Source organism: Lipotes vexillifer, unplaced genomic scaffold (assembly GCF_000442215.2).
Source record: "Lipotes vexillifer unplaced genomic scaffold, Lipotes_vexillifer_v1.1 scaffold241, whole genome shotgun sequence".
Taxonomy (NCBI): Eukaryota; Metazoa; Chordata; class Mammalia; order Artiodactyla; family Lipotidae; genus Lipotes; species Lipotes vexillifer.
This window is the reverse complement of record NW_006784922.1, coordinates 2,756,185-2,775,699: the sequence shown is the minus strand read 5'-3', so window position 1 is coordinate 2,775,699 and position 19,515 is coordinate 2,756,185. Positions and strand designations below refer to the sequence as shown.

At 37.9% G+C, this 19,515-nt stretch overlaps 3 protein-coding genes across 4 annotated transcripts in view; 1 reads left to right on the top strand and 2 right to left on the bottom strand.

Annotated features, from left to right (window-relative positions):
* Positions 1-844: 844 nt before the first annotated feature.
* AK6 (adenylate kinase 6) lies at positions 845-15,328 on the bottom strand. Its single transcript, XM_007457078.1, has 5 exons — positions 15,092-15,328; positions 12,924-13,016; positions 4,167-4,225; positions 3,910-4,055; positions 845-1,377 (listed from the first exon to the last, which is right to left on the bottom strand). Exons 1-5 carry the CDS (start codon positions 15,117-15,119, stop codon positions 1,185-1,187), a joined length of 519 nt encoding a protein of 172 aa, XP_007457140.1. The 5' UTR covers positions 15,120-15,328; the 3' UTR covers positions 845-1,184.
* TAF9 (TATA-box binding protein associated factor 9) lies at positions 10,882-15,222 on the bottom strand. Of its 2 annotated transcripts, none has more exons than XM_007457077.1 (3): positions 15,092-15,222; positions 12,924-13,016; positions 10,882-11,945 (listed from the first exon to the last, which is right to left on the bottom strand). In XM_007457077.1, exon 3 carries the CDS (start codon positions 11,926-11,928, stop codon positions 11,131-11,133), a length of 798 nt encoding a protein of 265 aa, XP_007457139.1. In that variant the 5' UTR covers positions 11,929-11,945; positions 12,924-13,016; positions 15,092-15,222; the 3' UTR covers positions 10,882-11,130. The 2 variants fall into 2 exon arrangements, with proteins under 2 accessions (XP_007457139.1, XP_007457138.1); XM_007457076.1 differs by lacking the exon at positions 15,092-15,222 and adding an exon at positions 14,840-15,091 and having other exon boundaries at positions 10,889-11,945.
* A 176-nt stretch (positions 15,329-15,504) lies between the features above and the next one.
* RAD17 (RAD17 checkpoint clamp loader component) overlaps positions 15,505-19,515 on the top strand; it is a 30,399-nt gene continuing 26,388 nt past the window's right edge. The window contains exons 1-3 of the mRNA XM_007457075.1: positions 15,505-15,580; positions 16,802-16,905; positions 18,803-19,060. Coding sequence (XP_007457137.1) covers positions 15,565-15,580; positions 16,802-16,905; positions 18,803-19,060 — 378 coding nt within the window. The 5' untranslated portion in view covers positions 15,505-15,564. The remainder of the gene's footprint in view (positions 15,581-16,801; positions 16,906-18,802; positions 19,061-19,515) is intronic.

Sequence of the window (19,515 nt, the reverse complement as noted above, 5' to 3'; positions counted from 1 at the left end):
TCTGCCTGCCGATACAGGGGACGCGGGTTCGTGCCCCGGTCCGGGAAGATCCCGCATGTCGCGGAGTGGCTGGGCCCGTGAGCCGTGGCTGCTGAGCCTGCGCGTCCGGAGCATGTGCTCCGCAATGGGAGAGGCCACAGCAGTGAGAGGCCCGCGTACCACAAAAAAAAAAAAAAAAAAAAAAAAAAAAAAAAATGCGTTCAATACATCTGACCTGCCAAACATCACAGCTTAGCCCAGCCTACTTGAAAAAATTTTTTTTTGGCTGCGCCGCGCAGCATGTGGGATCTTAGTTCCGAGACCAGGGATGGAACCCGCACCTCCTGCAGTGGAAGCATGGAGTCTTAACGACTGGACCACCAGGGAAGTCCCCAGCCTAGCCTACCTTAAACATGCTCAGAATACTTTCATTAACTTACAACTGGGCAAAATCATTTTAACATAAAACCTATTTTATAATAAAGGATTAACTATCTCTTGTAATTTGACTACTGTACTGAAAGTGAAAAACAGAATGGTTGCAGGGGTACAGAATGGTTGTGTGTATCAGTTGTTTACTCTCACTATCACCTGGCTGACTGGGAGCTGCGGCTCCCTGCTGCTGCGCAGCGTCACAGGTATTGTGCTGCATGTTGGTAGCCCAGGAAAACATCAAAGTTCAAAGTACAGTTTCTAGTGAACATGTATCGCTTTTGCACCATAGTAAAGTCGAAAAATCCTAAGTTGAACCACTGTAAGTTGGGCGCCATCTGTATACGCTTTTGTACCTTTGAATTCTACAGAGTGCAAGTATTACCACTTCCATTTTTTTAATTTAAAGAAAGAAATAAAAATGGAAGACTGATGCTTTATCTTTAGTCTAAGTTTTATTTTAAGAGATCATCTTCAGTTTCTTCTATAATAAAAGATATCCAACCATTTGATCAGATTTATTTATTCTTTAGCAACTGAAGCATTAAACAATTACAGTTTTAACTCTCAATCCTTAATAAATTCATTATATTTGAGATTGTTTAGCTTTCTCATGGAGAAAAAAAACTAAACATAAACCTTTATACTATCCACCTATGAGTCCAACAGCACAATTTCAATAAGAAAGTTGTACTGATACTGATAATTGAACAATTTATATGATGTCAGCAGAGAGGTATCAAGAGTGATTGTAAAGCGGCATTCTTGTTAAGTCAAGAGCTATGATCTTTGACCCACTGCTCTACCCATTTCAATATCTGATTGATATTATCCTCTAGATCTTCTGGTTTATTGCTCGGCAGCTGATGCACTATTTCTTCCTTGTAGGATCCCAAGGCTTCTTCATAAAGAACTTGAAAAATTTCACACTGAATATTGTCTTTTAGTTTCTTCTGATTGTAACCCCTAGAAGGCAAAGAGAAGATAAACAAACTGAATGGCATTAACTGGAGTTTTAGGAACAGACTAGAAACTGGACACTTTTGAACACATGAAAAATCATGCAAAAATACTTCTTGTAGGCTCTTTACCTAGAGAAAACAGATTGGCTTCTGTGAATATGAGAGACTTCTTTTTTTTCCCCTACAGTCTGTCAGCCACTCAATTAGCAAACATCTACCTACCTCAAGCCAGATGCCAAGCTATGAGATAAATAGTCTATAGCTATGGTCCTAAATTTCAAAAGAGTGAAGGAGTTAAGATATAGACACATAAAACAAATAGACGGCATATAATAAAATAAAATGCATATGATAAGGAATAGCATATCCTGATTGGTTACTTGATCACACAGATGTATCTGTACTTTACCAATTCCAAAGACATTGAAAAAATTATATAATCTTTATGAGGATGTAAATTAGCCAACTCATTAGCTAGTGAAAAAAGATAAGGAAAATTCAAACTCAAATTAGTTAAACTTTGTAACAATCAAAATTAAATTGAAGCACTTAAAAGATGATTAACTTTATGAAAAAACCCACAGAATGGGAGAAAATTTCTGCAAATCTTATATCTGATAAGGGGCTTACATCTAAGATACGTAAAGAACTCTTGTAACTTAATGAAGAAAGGACAAATAACCAAATTAAAAATTGGGCAAAAGATCCAAATAGATATTTCTCCAAAAAAGATATACAAATGGCCAATAAGCACATAAAAAGATGCTCAACATCATTAGCCATCAAGGAAATGCAAATGAAAACCACAATGCGGTACTGCTTCACATCCACTAGGGTGGCGACAATCAAAAAGATAACAAGGTTGTGAAAATACTGGCGGCTTCATACACTACTCTTGGGAACATAAAGTGGTGCAGCCACTCTGGAAAATGGTCTGACAGTTCCCCAAAAGGTTACATAGTTAACATATGACCTAGCAATCCTATTCCTAAGGAAATTCAATACCCAAGCTAAATGAATGAACATGTAATGTTCACACAAAAACACGTGTATGAATGTTCATGGCAGCATTATTCGTAACTGCCAAAAACTGCAAACAATCCAAATGTCTATAATCTGATAAATGGATAAATAAAATATGGTATATCCATATAATGGAATGTTATTTGGCAATAAAAAGAAATGACGTACTGGTACATGCCATAACACAGATGAACCTTGAAAACGTTATGCTAAGTAAAAGAAGCCAGACACAAAAGATCACATTTAGTATGATTTCATTTATATAAAAAGTCCAAAACAGGCAAATCCACAGAGATAGAAGGTAAATTACTGGTTGCTTAGGACTAGGGACTGAGGTGAAATGGGGAGTGACTGCCAATGGGTATGGGTTTTTTGGTGGGGGAGGGGTGATGAACATTTTAAAAAACTGGTTATAGTAATGGATATATAACTCTGTGAATATACTCAAAACCACTTAATTGTACACTTCAAATGGGTGTACAATTCACATGGTATGTGAATTTATCTCAATAAAGCTTTTTTTAAGAAGGTGATTAACTTTGTAAGGTTTTTCAACGGTAAAAACAAGACTACTTTCTCATAGTTTTTTCATACTTTAGTCTTTATTTAATAAAATAGTAATTTTTAATAAAAATGTTAAATGGTCTTTTAGAAAACACATATGTACCGTATTGTCTCTATTACTGCTCTGTTCAAATATTTTTAATGGCTTTTCCCTGACTAAAGAAAGATGATGAAAGTTTTAGGTATAGATCCAACCTAACTTTCCCTATGTATTTGCCACTATACTTTTTTGTGCAAGAATTTGCGAGTATCCCATCCAATGGTGCTTAGTCAGAGCTGACTATAGTCAGTGAGAACCACAAATTCTGAACCTGAAGTTAGGCAAACTTCTGGAGTTTTCCTTCTGGAGACTGCTTTCTAAATTCCTGTAAAATCTCCTTTTTTCCACAGTTTGAATCAAAAGACAGTGGGAAAATGTCTTCCATAAAATTTTGCTTTTCTGGTTATTCTGGATTAAGTCTGATGTTCTCTTGAAAGGATGAACTCAAATATATTGTGAAATGTTAATTTATCTTGTTAAAGGTTGTAAAATGTTCATTTATCTTTAGCTTTTCATAAGCTTTCCCATTTCTGTTGTGAAGATGATTTGAGTAGGTAATGTTCATTCCATAGCAAAGAGTATATTATTGGTTTGGCTGTTTTCCTGTAAAAGTTTTACATTAAGGAAAAAGCATGACTAAGTAGGGTTGATATATAGTACATTTTACTGAATCAGACTGTCAGCTGAGGTATTCATTTACTCAGAAACTACTGCTTGTGTTTTACGAATGCACCTTTTTCTGTTAGGTTCAGAATGTTGGTACCGTACAGACCTGGTATATAATAAGACCAAAATAAAGTAGTCACGTTTTCAAATAGAACCTTTTATGATGTTCATGTTGGCCAACTTCAGGAATCTGAGTAAAAGTTTACATAATACTTTAAGGATTCAGTGTTCTTCCTTCCTTACCTAGTTTCAAGTCTGTTGTACAAAACACTGTTATCTGTTTTCAGCACAAATACTATATGAAACCAGCGTTCAGGGAAGAAATCACAACCATGGTAATCAACAATAACTCCACCTTCACTCATTTGGTTTTCTAACTCATCAACTACCTGTAAGAAAGGGGAGGAAAAAAAAAAAGATGAATACTCTTTAAAAAACTGAGGTCAACTTTCCTATAAAATTTTTTTAAATGTATACTGTATAAAAAAGATTGTACTTACTCTGTCTTCATCTAAAATGGGACAATCATACTCTTCATCATAGCCATCATATAACTGCCCTAAAAGAGATTTACATTGGCATATTAAAGTAGTATTTTCTAAGTAACTTTCAGTAATTTTCAATTACTCTTAGAGACAAGGGAGGGCACTAATACAATAGATGTCATATGGACAACAACTATAAAGAGCAGTATTGATAAATTAGAATTTTGTCTATAAGGAAACTTGGATAACAAAATACCTGAAAAAGAATGAATAATAGCCAACTTCAGAATTTGTGGGGCTATTAGTAGAAGAGAACTAGTTTCATTGAGTTACAGATTGGTGCGAAGAGGGGACACATGGATACAAACACTCATACACACATTAACAGGAGATTAAGTTCCAAATTTATTAGGCCAGGATATGAAACTTATTAAAAGGAACAGCAGGTTCTTGATTCCAGAAATGAACCCTTTGTCACTGAGGTCACATCTTCATGGGGTTTGGGGAAGGAGAGTCAGTACCCAGATGCTCCTTTACTTCTAGAATTCCAGCATCCCCAAAAGCCAAGGGTTAGATATCTTATTTCAGAAAGTAAAACAAGAATGATGGGGGCAGGCATAAAGAAGGCAGATTTAAATCTAACATAAGAATTTTTCAATAAATTAAAGCTTCCTTTCAAAGGAAGTGTGTCTTAAGGAGGTGAGACATACCAATCCCACCCTCACCCTGAATCCCTGAATCCCTAGGAGGTATATACTCTAAGGCAGGCTTAGATCATTCTTCCAGCCATCTCGAAGAGCATGCTATAGTCTTCCCACCTCTTTCCCCTTAATAGTTTGGCACAGGCTGAAATGAGCTTCGAAGGAGCATGAGTTCTGAAGTGACGAAGGGGTAGTCCTGAGGGTTTGTGGAAGGCACAAAGACCCTTCCTGGAGGGTCTGTGGGTTGATTCTGGGCACATGAACCACTTCTCTAGCAACCTAGTGTGGCCTCTGACTTCTTCGGTTACAGTTCAGTTACCAGAAACTCTTACCAGCTAAAAAGTTAAACTGTCTTGGTATGGGGAAAACTGGTTAACAATATAGAAAATAATCTAAACCCTTACTTTACACCACAAACCCTAGCTGAATTAAAGAGCTAATTTCTTAATTCCAAAGATAACTAATGGAAAATTAAACCTACAAAGGTATGATACATTTGAGTTTGTGAAAAAAATAAAATAATTGATTGAAACATATAAAATGTTAAATCTGTTTGATGAAAAATAATATAATTTTTTTAAAAATGAAAAATGGCAGGGAGAAATACTAGGACAAAGGACTGAAATGTAGATTATATAAATACCTTAAATTCAAAATAACAATAAGTAGCTTAACAAAGAATAAGAAAAAAATTCACACAGGATGGAAAAGATAACTGGTAAACAATACATGAAAAAATACTGTACTTTCCCAGCTACTAAAGAGATGAAAATTTAAATGAGGCTTTTTATACCTGTTATATTAGTTATACATGCATTTAGTAAACTGACTCTGGAAATGTATAATTTTTAAAAGTAAAACGTCATACCCGTTCAGATTTCTTTTGACCACTGAATTTCTAACCAGAAAAAAATTTAAAAAGATGCTTTAAAATGTTCAACAATAGTGAATTAGTTAAATCTTGTTTACTAACTTGCTAAAATATTATGTAATTAAACTTAAGTAATTAAAATATCAGGTTGTTAAATTTCTGTTATTTTTACAATACTATATATTTTTTTTTAATTTTTTTTTTTTTTTACAATGCCACAAAATCTAAGAATACCTACAGCTGATTTTGTACTATGTGGGAATCTGGAGTAGATAAATGTTCCTTCATATTTTAAATCCAGACTAGTTAAATCTTTAAAAATATATGCTGTCTAAAACACAGACAACTATAGCAGTGTTAACTTTTAGAATTAAAGTCTTTATATACTGCAATGCAGGATTTCTTAAGTCATGTTAATACATATTAATAAAATAGTGTAATCCAAGCTTTCCAACATTCATTTCAAAAAACATTTCTCAAACACCATGTACCAGTAATTACAGAGGTAAGGAAGATATAATAGTGAACAAATTGAACAAGAAGACCAACTCAGTCCTTCCCTCGAAGAATTGACAATAAAATGGGAGATGACAGACAAGTAACCTAGAAATTGTAATATTTAATGCTGTGGATCATGGTGCTCTGGGAGCAATAACATGGGGAACTTTTAGGTTAGGAACATAAACTTGGGATATTAGGGGAGGCTTCCTGAAGCAGGTGACTTCTAAGTGGAAACTTGAAGCAGTTAGCTCAGGGAAAAAAAGTAGGTAAGACGATTCTTAACAGAGAAAACAAGATATTCAAAGGCAGAGAGACTAAGGAGGGCAAGCCTTTCAAGGGAGGAAAAGTCTCAGAATAGTTAGAAAATAAGTGATAAGGGGTCAGGGGGATTAAGGCCAGATTAAAAAGGGCCTTGAGGGACTTCCCTGGTGGCGCAGTGGATAAGAATCCACCTGCCAATGCAGGGGACATGGGTTTGAGCCCTGGTCTGGGAAGATCCACATGCTGCGGAGCAACTAAGCCCATACGCCACAATTACTGAGCCTGCGCTCTACAGCCCGCGAGCCACAACTACTGAGCCGGAGTGCCAGAACTACTGAAGCCCGCAAGCCTATAGCCCGCGCTCCACAACAAAGAGAAGCCCTAGCAATGAGAAGCCCGCGCATCGCAACGAAGAGTAGCCCCGGCTCACCGCAGCTAGAGAAAGCTGGCATGCAGCAATAAAGACCCAACACAGCCAAAAAAAATAAAATAAATTAAATTTAAAAAAAAAGACCTTGAAGGCTGCACTGAGTTTGGACTTTATCCCAAAGCAAAGGAAAATCATTAAAGCGTTTTAAGCATGAAATGACATGATTAATTTCAAATTTTTAAAAATCGTTTTGATTTCTGTGTGGAGTTGGAAGGAAGCAAGTCCAGAAGAAGCATGGATACCATATAAAAGCTACTGCAGAATTTTAGGTGATAATTATAACCTGTACTACAAGGAATGGAGAGAGATGAATTCTAAACTTTGTTTCAAATTTCCAAAAAGAGGAAAAATTTGTGCTACTTTAGAAACTTCAACTGGTAGTCACATTTATAATTGTCTATACAGTGGATCTTCATATGGCAAAGAGGAAAAAAAAGCTTGATTTCATCAAATTATCGAAACTTAGAAAATTAAATCAGTTTCCTAAACAAAGTTTTATGATTTACTTAAATTACTTGCAGAAAAAAATTGATTGTGAAGCCGGTTAAAAGGCTTGAAATGACCTTACCTTAAAAAGACCTTCCAAGCTGTCATTAGTCAAGCTATAAAAACATGACCTTTCCTTTAACTGCCATCCTATCATTTATACACTTACGTGAAAGCTGTTCTTTAAAGCTAACCATAAAGCTAACCATATAGGGATGCTAGTCATCTATTTTGCATCTATACTAATGCAATTAGTATAAGAAGTTAATTGGTTTAGAAGGATTGGGAGCTTTGATACCTGGCCTTTTATGCAAAGAGAGCAATGAATTCTGCCGAGAAGTTAGCACCACCAAAAGATGTGGCATTCGAGTAGGGCCTTTTAAGGAACTGTTTATAAGACAGATGAGGAAGGGCATGTACAGGTAAAGGGAATAGCATATATAAGGACATGGAGATGGAAGACTCCCCATGCATTTGAAGAACAATAGTGCACTGTGGGTAGACTTAAGGGGACATAGGGCATAGTGGCTGCAGGGAAGGGCTGAAGGTAAACTGCGGCCAGTTCATTACTTCATTAAGGTGGGTGGCCTTTATCATTAAAAAGTTCAAGTAATTTCATCCCCTCTCCCTGCCCACTCCCTTTTTAAAGGACATGATGGTGTACAGAAGAGGGAGGGAAGAGATACTGAAGAAGAGATTCAGCACGAATGGTCTTGAGAATGGTATAGCGGTACCAAGGGGACACAGCGTTAATGGTCTTAGGAATGGGACAGGGGTATCAAAGGGATTTTTTAAATTATCAAGATTAGGAGACAAGTGCATCTATGTAGTGTGTAAGGGCATTTGTAATGTGCAGGTGACAGGAATCAGGAATGGTCAAGCAGTCAGGGATGACTTCAGAACATGTGCTTTTTAAACATTAATTTGGAAATATCTCGGAACTATCCAGATGGTTAAATCTAGTAGATTCTAGATATTGGGCTAAGTTTTAATAATAAATTTAAGAGTTATAAGTAAAAAGGACTAACTAGTCCTGAGTCAATGAAATTACCAGAGAGAGGGGCAGGATTACAAGATGGCTGCAATGAGTTCACAGGGGAAAGAGGTATATATGGTGGGAAGGAGAGAATCAGATGAAAAGATTGGGAGAGCAGTGTTGGAGAGAGGACAACGGAGAAGTTAGTTTCAAAGGCTTCCAGTGGTAGTTGATTCAGGTGAGGGAAAAAAATGCGATACACATAGGTTAGAGTGGGAATGGCAAACTTTTTCTGTAAAGGGCCAGACAATAAATACTTCAGGATTTGCAGCCTAGTCTTTAGCTAGTGGCTCCTACAAAAACAGCTGCAGCTTGCCAACCCGTCTTAGAAACACATCAAGATTTTAAGTGTTGAGGGCCAGATATTTGAAATGCATCCAATGTCTAGACATATGAGCATCCTGGGGTTAGGCATAGAGGCTGAAGACTGATAAAACTGGTGGCAGTAAAATTAAGGATGCTGGTAGAAGTTTAATTAAATGATTGCATATGGGAAAGGACATCAAGTGAGGAATGCGAGACTGGAAGAACAGGGGTAAGAAAAGCATTCTTAGTCACTCCACATTCAGGACTCTCCATAGTTTTATTAAGCTTAATCCCCCACCTAATTTTTCCTGCTTTAGTTCTAAATGTCATAAAGAAGGTCTCTTACAAATAATACAGCCATTCAACATGACTACTAGGATGACAATAAACTCCATTTAGACACATTTGTTTAAAACCAGTTTTGTTTTTGTCTCCTTACTGATTATAGCAGGGTTTCTAAACCTGAAATACTACTGACCTTTTGAGCTTGATAATTCTGTTATGGGGGTGGAGGGCTGTCCTGTGAGTTGTAGGATGTTCAGCAGAATCCCTAGACTCTACCCATTAGAGGTCAGTAGCAACCCCCCCACTCCAGTTATGACTACCAAAATATCTCAGAAGGTGCCAAATGTCCCCTGGAGGGCAAAATCACCCCCTGTTGAGAACCACACTGCTTTATACAAGATTGCATGGTTTCCCTTATAACATATTACCATTTGGAAAAAATGAGGAGGCTGAATATCTCAGACTATTTCCTAGTAAGATTTTCAGATACACTCAGATGGCATCGGGGGGAAAAATCTGGTACATTTTGAAATCACTATAAAGTACCTCATCTAACACATGTCAAATCAGATCAGAAATCCTTTATCTGGCATAATGGGAGGGAAAAAAGCTCCACTTTTCCTTTAAGGCAGATTCTCATGAAATAATCTCAATAAAATACAAAGAGGATGGTCAGGACCATGCACCATCAAGTGTACACACATCTTTTGAGTACAAGGAGACTCGGTGAAGAGGAAGAGGAGTGTCTCACAGTGGATTATCCCTGGTCTGGTGTTACCGTTGCTCTCAGTGTTATTCATGACAGATTATATAGTAATTTCATTAAGTTTAGAAATATTGAGTGGGTGAGATGAGAACTGGAAGACATGACTGAAATTGACTGATGTACGTGACTCTGAAATCACTTGTCAAAAACAGTAAAGTTCAACAGGCAAAGGAACAAAACCAGATTTCATATAGGTATAAAATGGAGAATGTTAAGCTATGCACAGTAGCAAATAAAGACCTAAGTTTTATTAACTATAATTTGAATGCCAAACCTGGATTAAAAATATAAGCATGATACTAGCTTATAGTATCAAGAATATGACAAGCAAAGATGCACAAAAATTGACCTGCAAAAAGGAATAATGGGAAAAAACTTCAAAAAAAATTTTTTTTAACATGTTGGGGGTAGGAGTTTATTAATTAATTAATTAATTTTTGCTGTGTTGGGTCTTCGTTTCTGTGCGAGGGCTTTCTCTAGTTGTGGCAGGTGGGGGCCACTCTTCATCGCGGTGCATGGGCCTCTCACTATTGCGGCCTCTCTTGTTGCAGAGCACAGGCTCCAGACGCGCAGGCTCAGTAGTTGTGGCTCACGGGCCCAGTTGCTCCGCGGCATGTGGGATCTTCCCAGACCAGGGCTCGAACCCGTGTCCCCTGCATTGGCAAGCGGACTCTCAACCACTGCGCCATCAGGGAAGCCCTAAAACTTCAAAAATTTTTAAGTGGTAAGATACTGGGAGCCACACCAAGGGTCCTTAAATATGTCCAAAGGGTTAGAAAAATGGGACCTAGGAAGAAGTCTGGCAATTGAGAAAGATAAATCTAAATGGATGAGGATTCGCTATGAATAAAAATCCTGACCAAGTGGTCTCTCTACAAAACAGACATGGTATACTTCAGCAATCTGAAAGAATGGCCCATAAGAGTGACTTATACACCAGAGATCATACTATAACCTAAACATGTGAAGACACTAGAAGTGACTATTGGTAAGGAACAGACTGCAACAACCTCAAGCTTTTGCAACTGTTATTTCTGTTGGTGATAATGAGGCAGAAAATTGCATCTATAAATGTAAAAACATTATCGCCAAAGTACCAACAATCAAATGGATGAATTACAACTTTATTTTTTACACTTAAAGGCTGATGAAAAACCATTACTAATCCTATTAAAGAAAATCCAACACAATATCTCAATTGAAAAGTATGGTAACCATATTTACTCATTAAATACTATTTTTCTAAAACACAACATGGAAACATCTAGCATGCATGTTTAATCTCAGTACAATGGATTCAAAACCAAGTATACATGTTACATGCATCAAGGCTAAATTACAAATTATCATAGTCATCATCATCATCATCATCATCATCATCATCATCTTCACGTTTTCTTTTCAATGCATTTGATGCTTCATTGGCAGTATTCTGTGATGACACCATGTTAGTGGTAATAAGAATATTTTTGGACCCAATTAGTGATGGATTAATTAGAACATTCTGAACTGCTGATGTTGCAGGAATTGATGCTTTTACAGATGGGGATTGTGAAGTGGGCATCTGTACTGTGAACCTTTGCCCTGTGAGGGACACTGGAGTCCCTACTTTAGTTGAAACAGACATGGTTTGTGGGGTTGGTGTGCCAAGCGTGGGAGTACTTGGTCTGCTAGTAACTGAACCAACACTTAACCGTGGAACTGTTATTCTTCCCGCAGAAGTAGAGGCCTTTTTTTGTAAGGATTTCAGTCTATAATTTGGAGCAGTCAAGCAATATCTATCAGGTGGCAATCTAGGACCTGAATATGGCTTGATTAATGGCAAAGGGGTTTGATTCCTTTGCCTTGCAATATCTAATAAAAAATCTCTTGGGGGAGGAGAGGTAAAAGACTGGTCAGCACGACACTGGATGGCCAATCGCACATCATCTGCATCAACAGTAGCCTTCTTAGCATGACTTGAATAAATTTTTGCATCATCTAGAATTGTGGTCACATATCGGAAGGCAAACTCCAACATCTGATTTATAACTCTTGGTTCATATTCTGTAATCCCCATATCCTTCAGGATTTGTGCCATCATCTGTGCATCTTTCGGCATGCTCTTGGGAGAAGCCATCTTGCCAGACTCCATGATATCCGGTGATCAGACTTTAGATCATTTGAAAAAAATATGTACATTAGATCAAACTTGAAATAGTTACTTTAGTAGCAACTGTCAGGAACTTTAAAATTTTAAAATACATGTTAAATTTTTAAAAATATAAATTAAAAAAATAGGCTAAATCTTTTTAATTTTAATGAGGCACATTTAAAGTTCCCTTCACTTAAATTTATTTTCTACCCATTAAAGAATATAAAAAGATGAAGACACAAATAAGGGAGTGATAAAAGATTGGGGAAAAACAGGATAAAATAACCAAAAACATACATCGTTTTAAAATATGTGCAGTTGGGGCTTCCCTGGTGGCGCAGTGGTTGAGAGTCTGCCTGCTGATGCAGGGGACACAGGTTCGTGCCCCGGTCCGGGAAGATCCCACATGCCGCGGAGCAGCTGGGCCCGTGAGCCATGGCCGCTGAGCCTGCGCGTCCGGAGCCTGTGCTCCACAACGGGAGAGGCCACAACAGTGAGAGGCCCGCGTACCGCAAAAAAAAAAATATGTGCAGTTGCTTACAGGCATGCACCTATAAACTAATCTAAGAGAAGACCATAGGACAGCCATGTCCTACTGCCTGAGTTCAAAATCATGTCCTTCCAGTGAGCTCATATACTCACTGTCTCCATAGATATATATGCTTAGCACCACCCTGACCTTTACGTGTCTGCCCAACTCAAAATACTCTCCCTCTTCCTCATATTCAAACTGTCCTAAGTCTAATCTTCCTGGAAGCTATCCCATTTATTACAGTCCACAAGAACTGCTAGCCAACTGCAGAGGGGATGTAGTGGTCAAAATAACTAGGACACAGCATGAGACAATATGTTCTATTTCTATGGGTCCCCAACAGAGCATAAATTCCTTCATGGCAATTTTTCTCTGCTTTTTGTACCTTCTCACAAGTACAGTACTAATACTCCATTATTCCTCTCACTTTTTTAAACAAATCTAACACCAAAGTGCCCCTTACCTTCTCGAGCTAAATCACCCACATTAACGTATTTCAGTCCTGATCTTGATGCAAGTTCTTTGCCTAGCGTGGTTTTTCCAACCCCCGGTGTACCTGCAAGACAAACCACAGAAAAATACTGTTCATGAATACTTATTAGACTTTAGCCTCTAATCTGCCTTCTTAAGGTTCTTAACAACTGAAAAGTTTCCTAATTAGCAATCCTATATAAAATTACACACACCATAATCTAATCAAAACTACCTAAAGCCTGCTGAATATCAGAATTTCACCCAGTGTATCTGATTTCACCAGGAGTGGGGCTTGGGAGAATCTGATGACAATTACAGACTGTCTGCCACCACCATGGAAATTCCTAGAATAAAACTAGCTACCTCAAATAAACTGCCATCATTTATTTGCTTTAATTAAAAAAAATTAAATTGTTCATGGAAAAAAGTTAAGCAGTATGAAAGACTATCCACTATACTCTTCCCTAGAGACAAGCAGTGTAAACCACTTTATGTATCTCTCCAAAGAAGTCATATACATGTTTGTGTATACATCCATATATATGCAAATATATGGTAGCATACTACACGTGTACATATACACACATTGCGTGTATACATACATACACACACCATGTACTTCCTTCTACATAAATGGCCATACTATACATTGTTCTTCACCTTCCCTTTTTTATATTTATTGTTTCAAGATAAATAATCAAATACTTAATTTTCAACTTGAACGCCACTGAAATTACAAAACCTGATCATTATAATTAAAGATAAAAGGAACTGGGCTTCCCTGGTGGCGCAGTGGTTGAGTGCCTGCCGATGCAGGGGACACGGGTTCGAGCCCCGGTCCGGGAAGATCCCACATGCCGCGGAGCGGCTGGGCCCGTGAGCCATGGCCGCTGAGCCTGCGCGTCCGGAGCCTGTGCTCCGTAATGGGAGAGGCCACAACAGTGAGAGGCCCGCGTAACGCAAAAAAAAAAAGGAATAAGTCAAGTCTACCTATAAGGGCAATAACATTTTTACCTCCAGTCCACTATAATACACCAAGTCTGAATCCTCAACTCACCATGTTTTCAATAAAACGCTCACATTTAAACTTTTGACGATATGGCTTAATATTAAAAAACCAAGACACTGTCTGACCCAAACAAATCAGATATTGTAAAATCTTCCCCTTAAGGACGCTTAAAGGCTAAATAGTAACCTGTTGAGGTTAATCTGCTACTCTCAGACACAGACAGGACTTGTGCGCTGCCAATATGCTTACGTTTTGTTAAAGGATAAAACTTGGCTTTGATCCACAAACAGCGCCTCAAATTTTATTGTGCTGCAACAGCATCTATACCCATTAGATTTTTCCGGAAATGCCCTTATGATGCTATTAAATGCTACAATTTAGTAAACATTTTCAGAGTTAAACGACCAGAAATATTTTTTAAAGTCGTTATGCGGCATTTTACTACCCCTCACAGGTAACAAGCGCCCTGAGTATGGATCCAAAGACCCAGAAAAAACCCCACGATCAGCCCGGAAATTTTACAGCATCTCTACGAGAAACGACCAAAGATGCTCAGTAGATGCCTTTGCTTCTTAAAACACAAAGAAAAAGCCCCTGATGCTAACTCCGCAAGCGTATACAGCAAATTTATCACCCTACACCGCAAACATCCGAACCCCTTCATCGAAATCTGACTCTCAGATACAAAGGAAAAATAAGACACGGCCTTAGAGGCCTAAGGACTAAAACATCCACCATTAACGGATCTACTAAGGGCCAAATACTGCCTTACCTTATCTCGCTAACCACGCAAAGACACCCCGCCAAGTAAAGAAGCAACAGCCATTTTACAGACAAAAACCTGATTACAAAAGATTAGGCAGCTTGCCAAAAAAAGGGAACTGTATATTATCTACCTCTCTCCGCCTCACCGAGTAGCCAACCTCTGAGCAAAAGAATTAACGTCCGTCGTCCCCTTCCCCCAGCCTCGTGCAAAACCGTCGCGAGGGCCGGGGGTACAGGCCCTGACAACTACAACGCCACGCGACCCTCGCCGAGCCTCGCAATAAAACACTAAGCGACCCCACTTCGGGCTTTCCAGGCCCCAGAGCACTCCGCGCCCCGCGCCAGCCCCGCCGCCCACCACAACCCCCAGCGCGCCCCCTGACCGGTGAGCAGGATGTTCGGAAGCAACATGGTCCTCGCCGCGCTGGCTCCCGACGCCTCTGCACAGGCGCCCTACACGCGACAGGGAGAGGCCGGAAGGGGAGGGTAACGGCAAGCGCCAGTGGCGCCGGGGTACTCGAGTCCTGGAGTGGCGCTCGCGACCCACCTCCGCCGCCTCGTCACCCACCATTGGTTACCTGGCTTTCTATGACACGCTTCCATCGCAGGGTCCGAAGTACGAGCACAGGTCGGGTCGGCGCTTCCGGTCAGGCAATGCGCTGGATGCCTAAGACAGTAGCTCCTTAGGAGGCCCCGCCTTTCGGGCTGTGTCGCGGAAGCGCCGACCGACCTGGAAGGTCCTCGGGAGGCGGGACCTCCAAGAGGGTTCCGCGCTGAGCCCGGTTAGGGCTGGGTGGGCTTCCCTTGCACCTGGAGCTGAGCCTGGGCTCCACCGGTCCTCTCGGCCCACGAGGGGATGCAGCTACCGGAAGGTAAGGCTGCCGCGGCTGGGGCTGCGGTGTATATATGTCGTAGAGACGCGAGTCCATCTCTGCTTTCTCGCCTTCCCAGACTCTGATGGCTCCTCCTCCCGACCTGCCCATCCCATCTGTGGATGAGACGGGTCGGGGTGCAGAGCTCTGGCCTGGAGCCGGGGCACGCGAGCTCATCTCGGCTTTACCTTGACTAGCAGTATTACGTTGGACGAATATGTGAGCTTAGTATCCCCAGTGCAGTGTGTAGAATGGTGGTGGGTTTGCTAGAAATACTCCAGGTTCTCTTCTGTCTCTGACGTCTCATTTCAGAAACCTGGTACCATCAAGGACAATTGCCTGCTTTTTAAAGGAGGTAACTGTCAGTCTGGCTTTCACAGAGCGACTAGAGTCCTGACTATAACAACAGTCTGCGTCTTTTATTTCGAGCTGCCAACTCTGTGTTTTCCACCTATGTATCTCTTTGAAACCGCAAAGCAAAAACTTCTCTAGTCGCGAACAATTTGTGTGTGTGTGTGTGTGATTTGTTTTCTAGTGTGTGGAAATATTTACACATAAATTATGTGTGACTCCAAACTATAAAGCTCAGTTTACAGGTTTGTAGACCTTAAAAAACTTTCCTTCTGGCTAACTTAAAATTGGTGAGTTCACTAGTTTGTATAAACATTGAAGAACTATGAAAGTCAGAAAACAGTGTTGCCAAAAAATTTCGTAATAACGTATTCAAATAACAACAGTTATAGAAAAAGTTCACAGTAAGATATAAAGTCTTTGTCCAAAGTAAGTGATAAGTGTGAATTCATTGTATGGTGCTTTTTTTGTTATTATTTTTGAAAATTTGGAAAATTTTTTGAAATTTTATAATTTGAAATGTGGGGAATTTTAATTTTCAGTATGAAAACTACACAAATAAAATTGTTTAATTTTTCTTAATGACAAAAGATAGGTTCACAAATGTGTAGTTTTTCTGTTTTCTCTAATATATTCTTGAGTTCATAGGAAAAACGTTACATCACCACAGATAATTTGACAGTTATAGTCATTAAAAGTAAAATTTATTTTAGTATTTTGATTTCTTGCTGCATGTATGTTTGCTGTGTTCTCTTTCACTAGTTCTTGAGCCTTAACTTTATTATGTCGTTGATTTTTATCAATATACATTAATTATTTCTGTTTTACAGTTTTTCTTAATTTGAGATTTTTTTTCTTTTTTTCCCCTAGGTGAATTATACTTTAATGTACTACAGGTTGTATACTACGGATGGGAACTATTAAAGTTTATAATGTCAAAAACTTTTCTTAGACCAAAGGCATCTTCCACAAAGGTATGATACACTAAAATGGCCATGTGATAACTGCCCAAAAGGAGTTATAAATTTTTATATGTGTTCCCAATGACTTATTATTGCTATGAGAGTAATGGTGCCCAGTATTTGTTGTAATTAGTGATCTAAAAAGTTCAAAAATAAATTGTGAAACACCTGTACACTGAAAACACAACCTTAATTTTGAAAAAATGTTTATTTACAATCGTGGTCACAAAGAAAAGGCTGAAAACTCTTGAATGAAAGAGCAATAGAAGAAAAGGAAATACATGAGCTGTAGTTTGTATTATAGCTTAACAACAAGCCCTGCTTCTTAGAAATTAGGTGGTTCAATGTGCCAGTTCTCAACAAGGCTAGCGGGTGGGTAGGATGGGTATCAGACAGTATACTGAAAGTTAGCTGTTTTCCTAGTGGTGGATCTGATTTTTCTCTTGCTCTAAGTGAATTATTTAACTTTGCTGTTTCTCTTCCTCTTCCTCTTTTTTTTAAAAGTAAATGGAAATCCATATTTACATAAGAAAACTGTAAAATGTATAAGTAACATGGAGATTGGAATCGCTAGATCAGAATTGCTATCAAGAGTTTTACTACTACTAATATTTTTATGTACTCTTAAAAATAGAGGAAAGGGGCCAAAATTCTAGTACTAGTAATAGTCTTTTTAAAGAGGAGGAAATAAATTGGGTAGCTATGACTAAAATTTTTTTTCCAAAAAGTCTTCATTTCTTTACCCACTGCTGATCATAATCCTAGATTCTGTTTATAAGAGGAATGAAGTTTGATTTTGCATTCATAAAATACTTGTAAGTATTGCTTCTCCTGAGCCTACTTTCAGCTCCAACCTCTGTTTTTTGTTTTGTTTGTCTCCCAGAAAGGAGCATCGTCAAATAAATGGTTCACAACTATGGCTGAGTATTCTTCAAGGAAAATATAATCTTGTTAGCCAGGCAGGGAATTACAAAAGTCAGGTACTAAGCTAGAGTTTTTTAGATTTATACTGTTGGAATGTTAAGAAAAAGTCCACTTTTAAAATTCTAATTATTAAAAAAAGAACGCTTTTTAATACTCAAATATTTTTAGGTTAAAATTCCTTAATTTAACATTTTTCTGTGTGTATTCTTACAAAGGATTTTAAAGAAAAGGAAATGTTGGAGGGAAACGTAGAGGGGTTAATAGTTTCTATACACTAGAAGACCATGAAATAGAACTCACTGATTTTCCTGCTCTATTAAACTAGTACTGTTTTTCCTAAACAAATCTGACAAATCACCCTCCCTGGAAAGCCTGCCTCCGTTTCATAAACATATTAGTCGCTTCGTGAGCTGAAGAAAAATATAATCAAGTGATAATTACAAACTATTCATAGCGTCAGTATTCTTAGACCTATCTTCACATATCTTAAAGCCGGTAGGGATTATTTGAATGTATAAAATTGTTCTTAGTTTGTGAATGTATTAACCTGGTCAAGGCAGAAATGTTACTTTTCTTACTGCTCTACATGGTTAAAATAATGCCTTTTTTTCTTTATTCTGTTTTACTTCTTTTTTTGGTAGGTAATTTTAATATTTGTGTTTCGGAGCTACAAATGAGTTTTTAAAGTAGCAGTCTAATCTTTATTCTGGGAAGATTATAATTAATAAAAAGAATTAAGTTTGTATTCTATATTCATTTATATGACATCCATCATTACCATGGTCAAGTAGATAAGTATACATTTATGCTTATTGTAAAGTAGAAAAATGACTAATACAGAGTCAATTTTATTTAAAGAGCTAATTTGTGAGATTTTTATTTTAAATGTTACAAGTATAAGAATTTTTTTAATAAAGTAGTTTAGTTATATAGGGAATAGATGCAAAAAAAATGTAATAATGTTTACATGGTTTCTTTTTTTCAGATAACAAACTGGGTAGACTCATCATTTGATGATTTTTCAGAGACTACAAGCATCTCTACTATTACTGCCACATCATTAGGTGTGAATAACTCAAGTCTTAGAAGAAAAAAGGTGCCTTCCACAGTAGAAAGTAGCAAATTTCCAGCTAGAAAAAGAGGAAACCTATCTTCCTCAAAGCAGATTTATGGTCTAGAAAATTCAAAAGAATATCTGTCAGAAAATGAACCATGGGTGGATAAATACAAGCCAGAAACGCAGGTAATAAATGACATACAAACAAGTCTACGTAATTTAGTTTCAGGAAGGAGAGGGATGTGCATTTTCAGATATTATTCATAAAAATCTTTCTGCCTAAATGAATTAGAAAAAAATAATAATTTCTAGGTTTTTTATATTCCAAGGCTCAAATTTTCCCAACAGTTATTCAGAAGGTATACCATTGGTTATTTGTCTTCGATTTAATTTAACCCTCAACATAGACTTGATCCATTTAATTTTTTGCTAAATGTAATACCCCTCCCTATTTATTCCCTTCCCAAAATGTATTACAGGATTTTAAAATATTTTATAACTGCATATATGCCTCAAAATTTCATATATTGGGGTCAGTTTAAGAATAGAATTTTTCCATATCAGTATAAAGAATTGAATTAAGTACAATCAGAAGGACCTTTTTATTACTGTATCATGTTACTTATTTCTAGTTTTTTTCA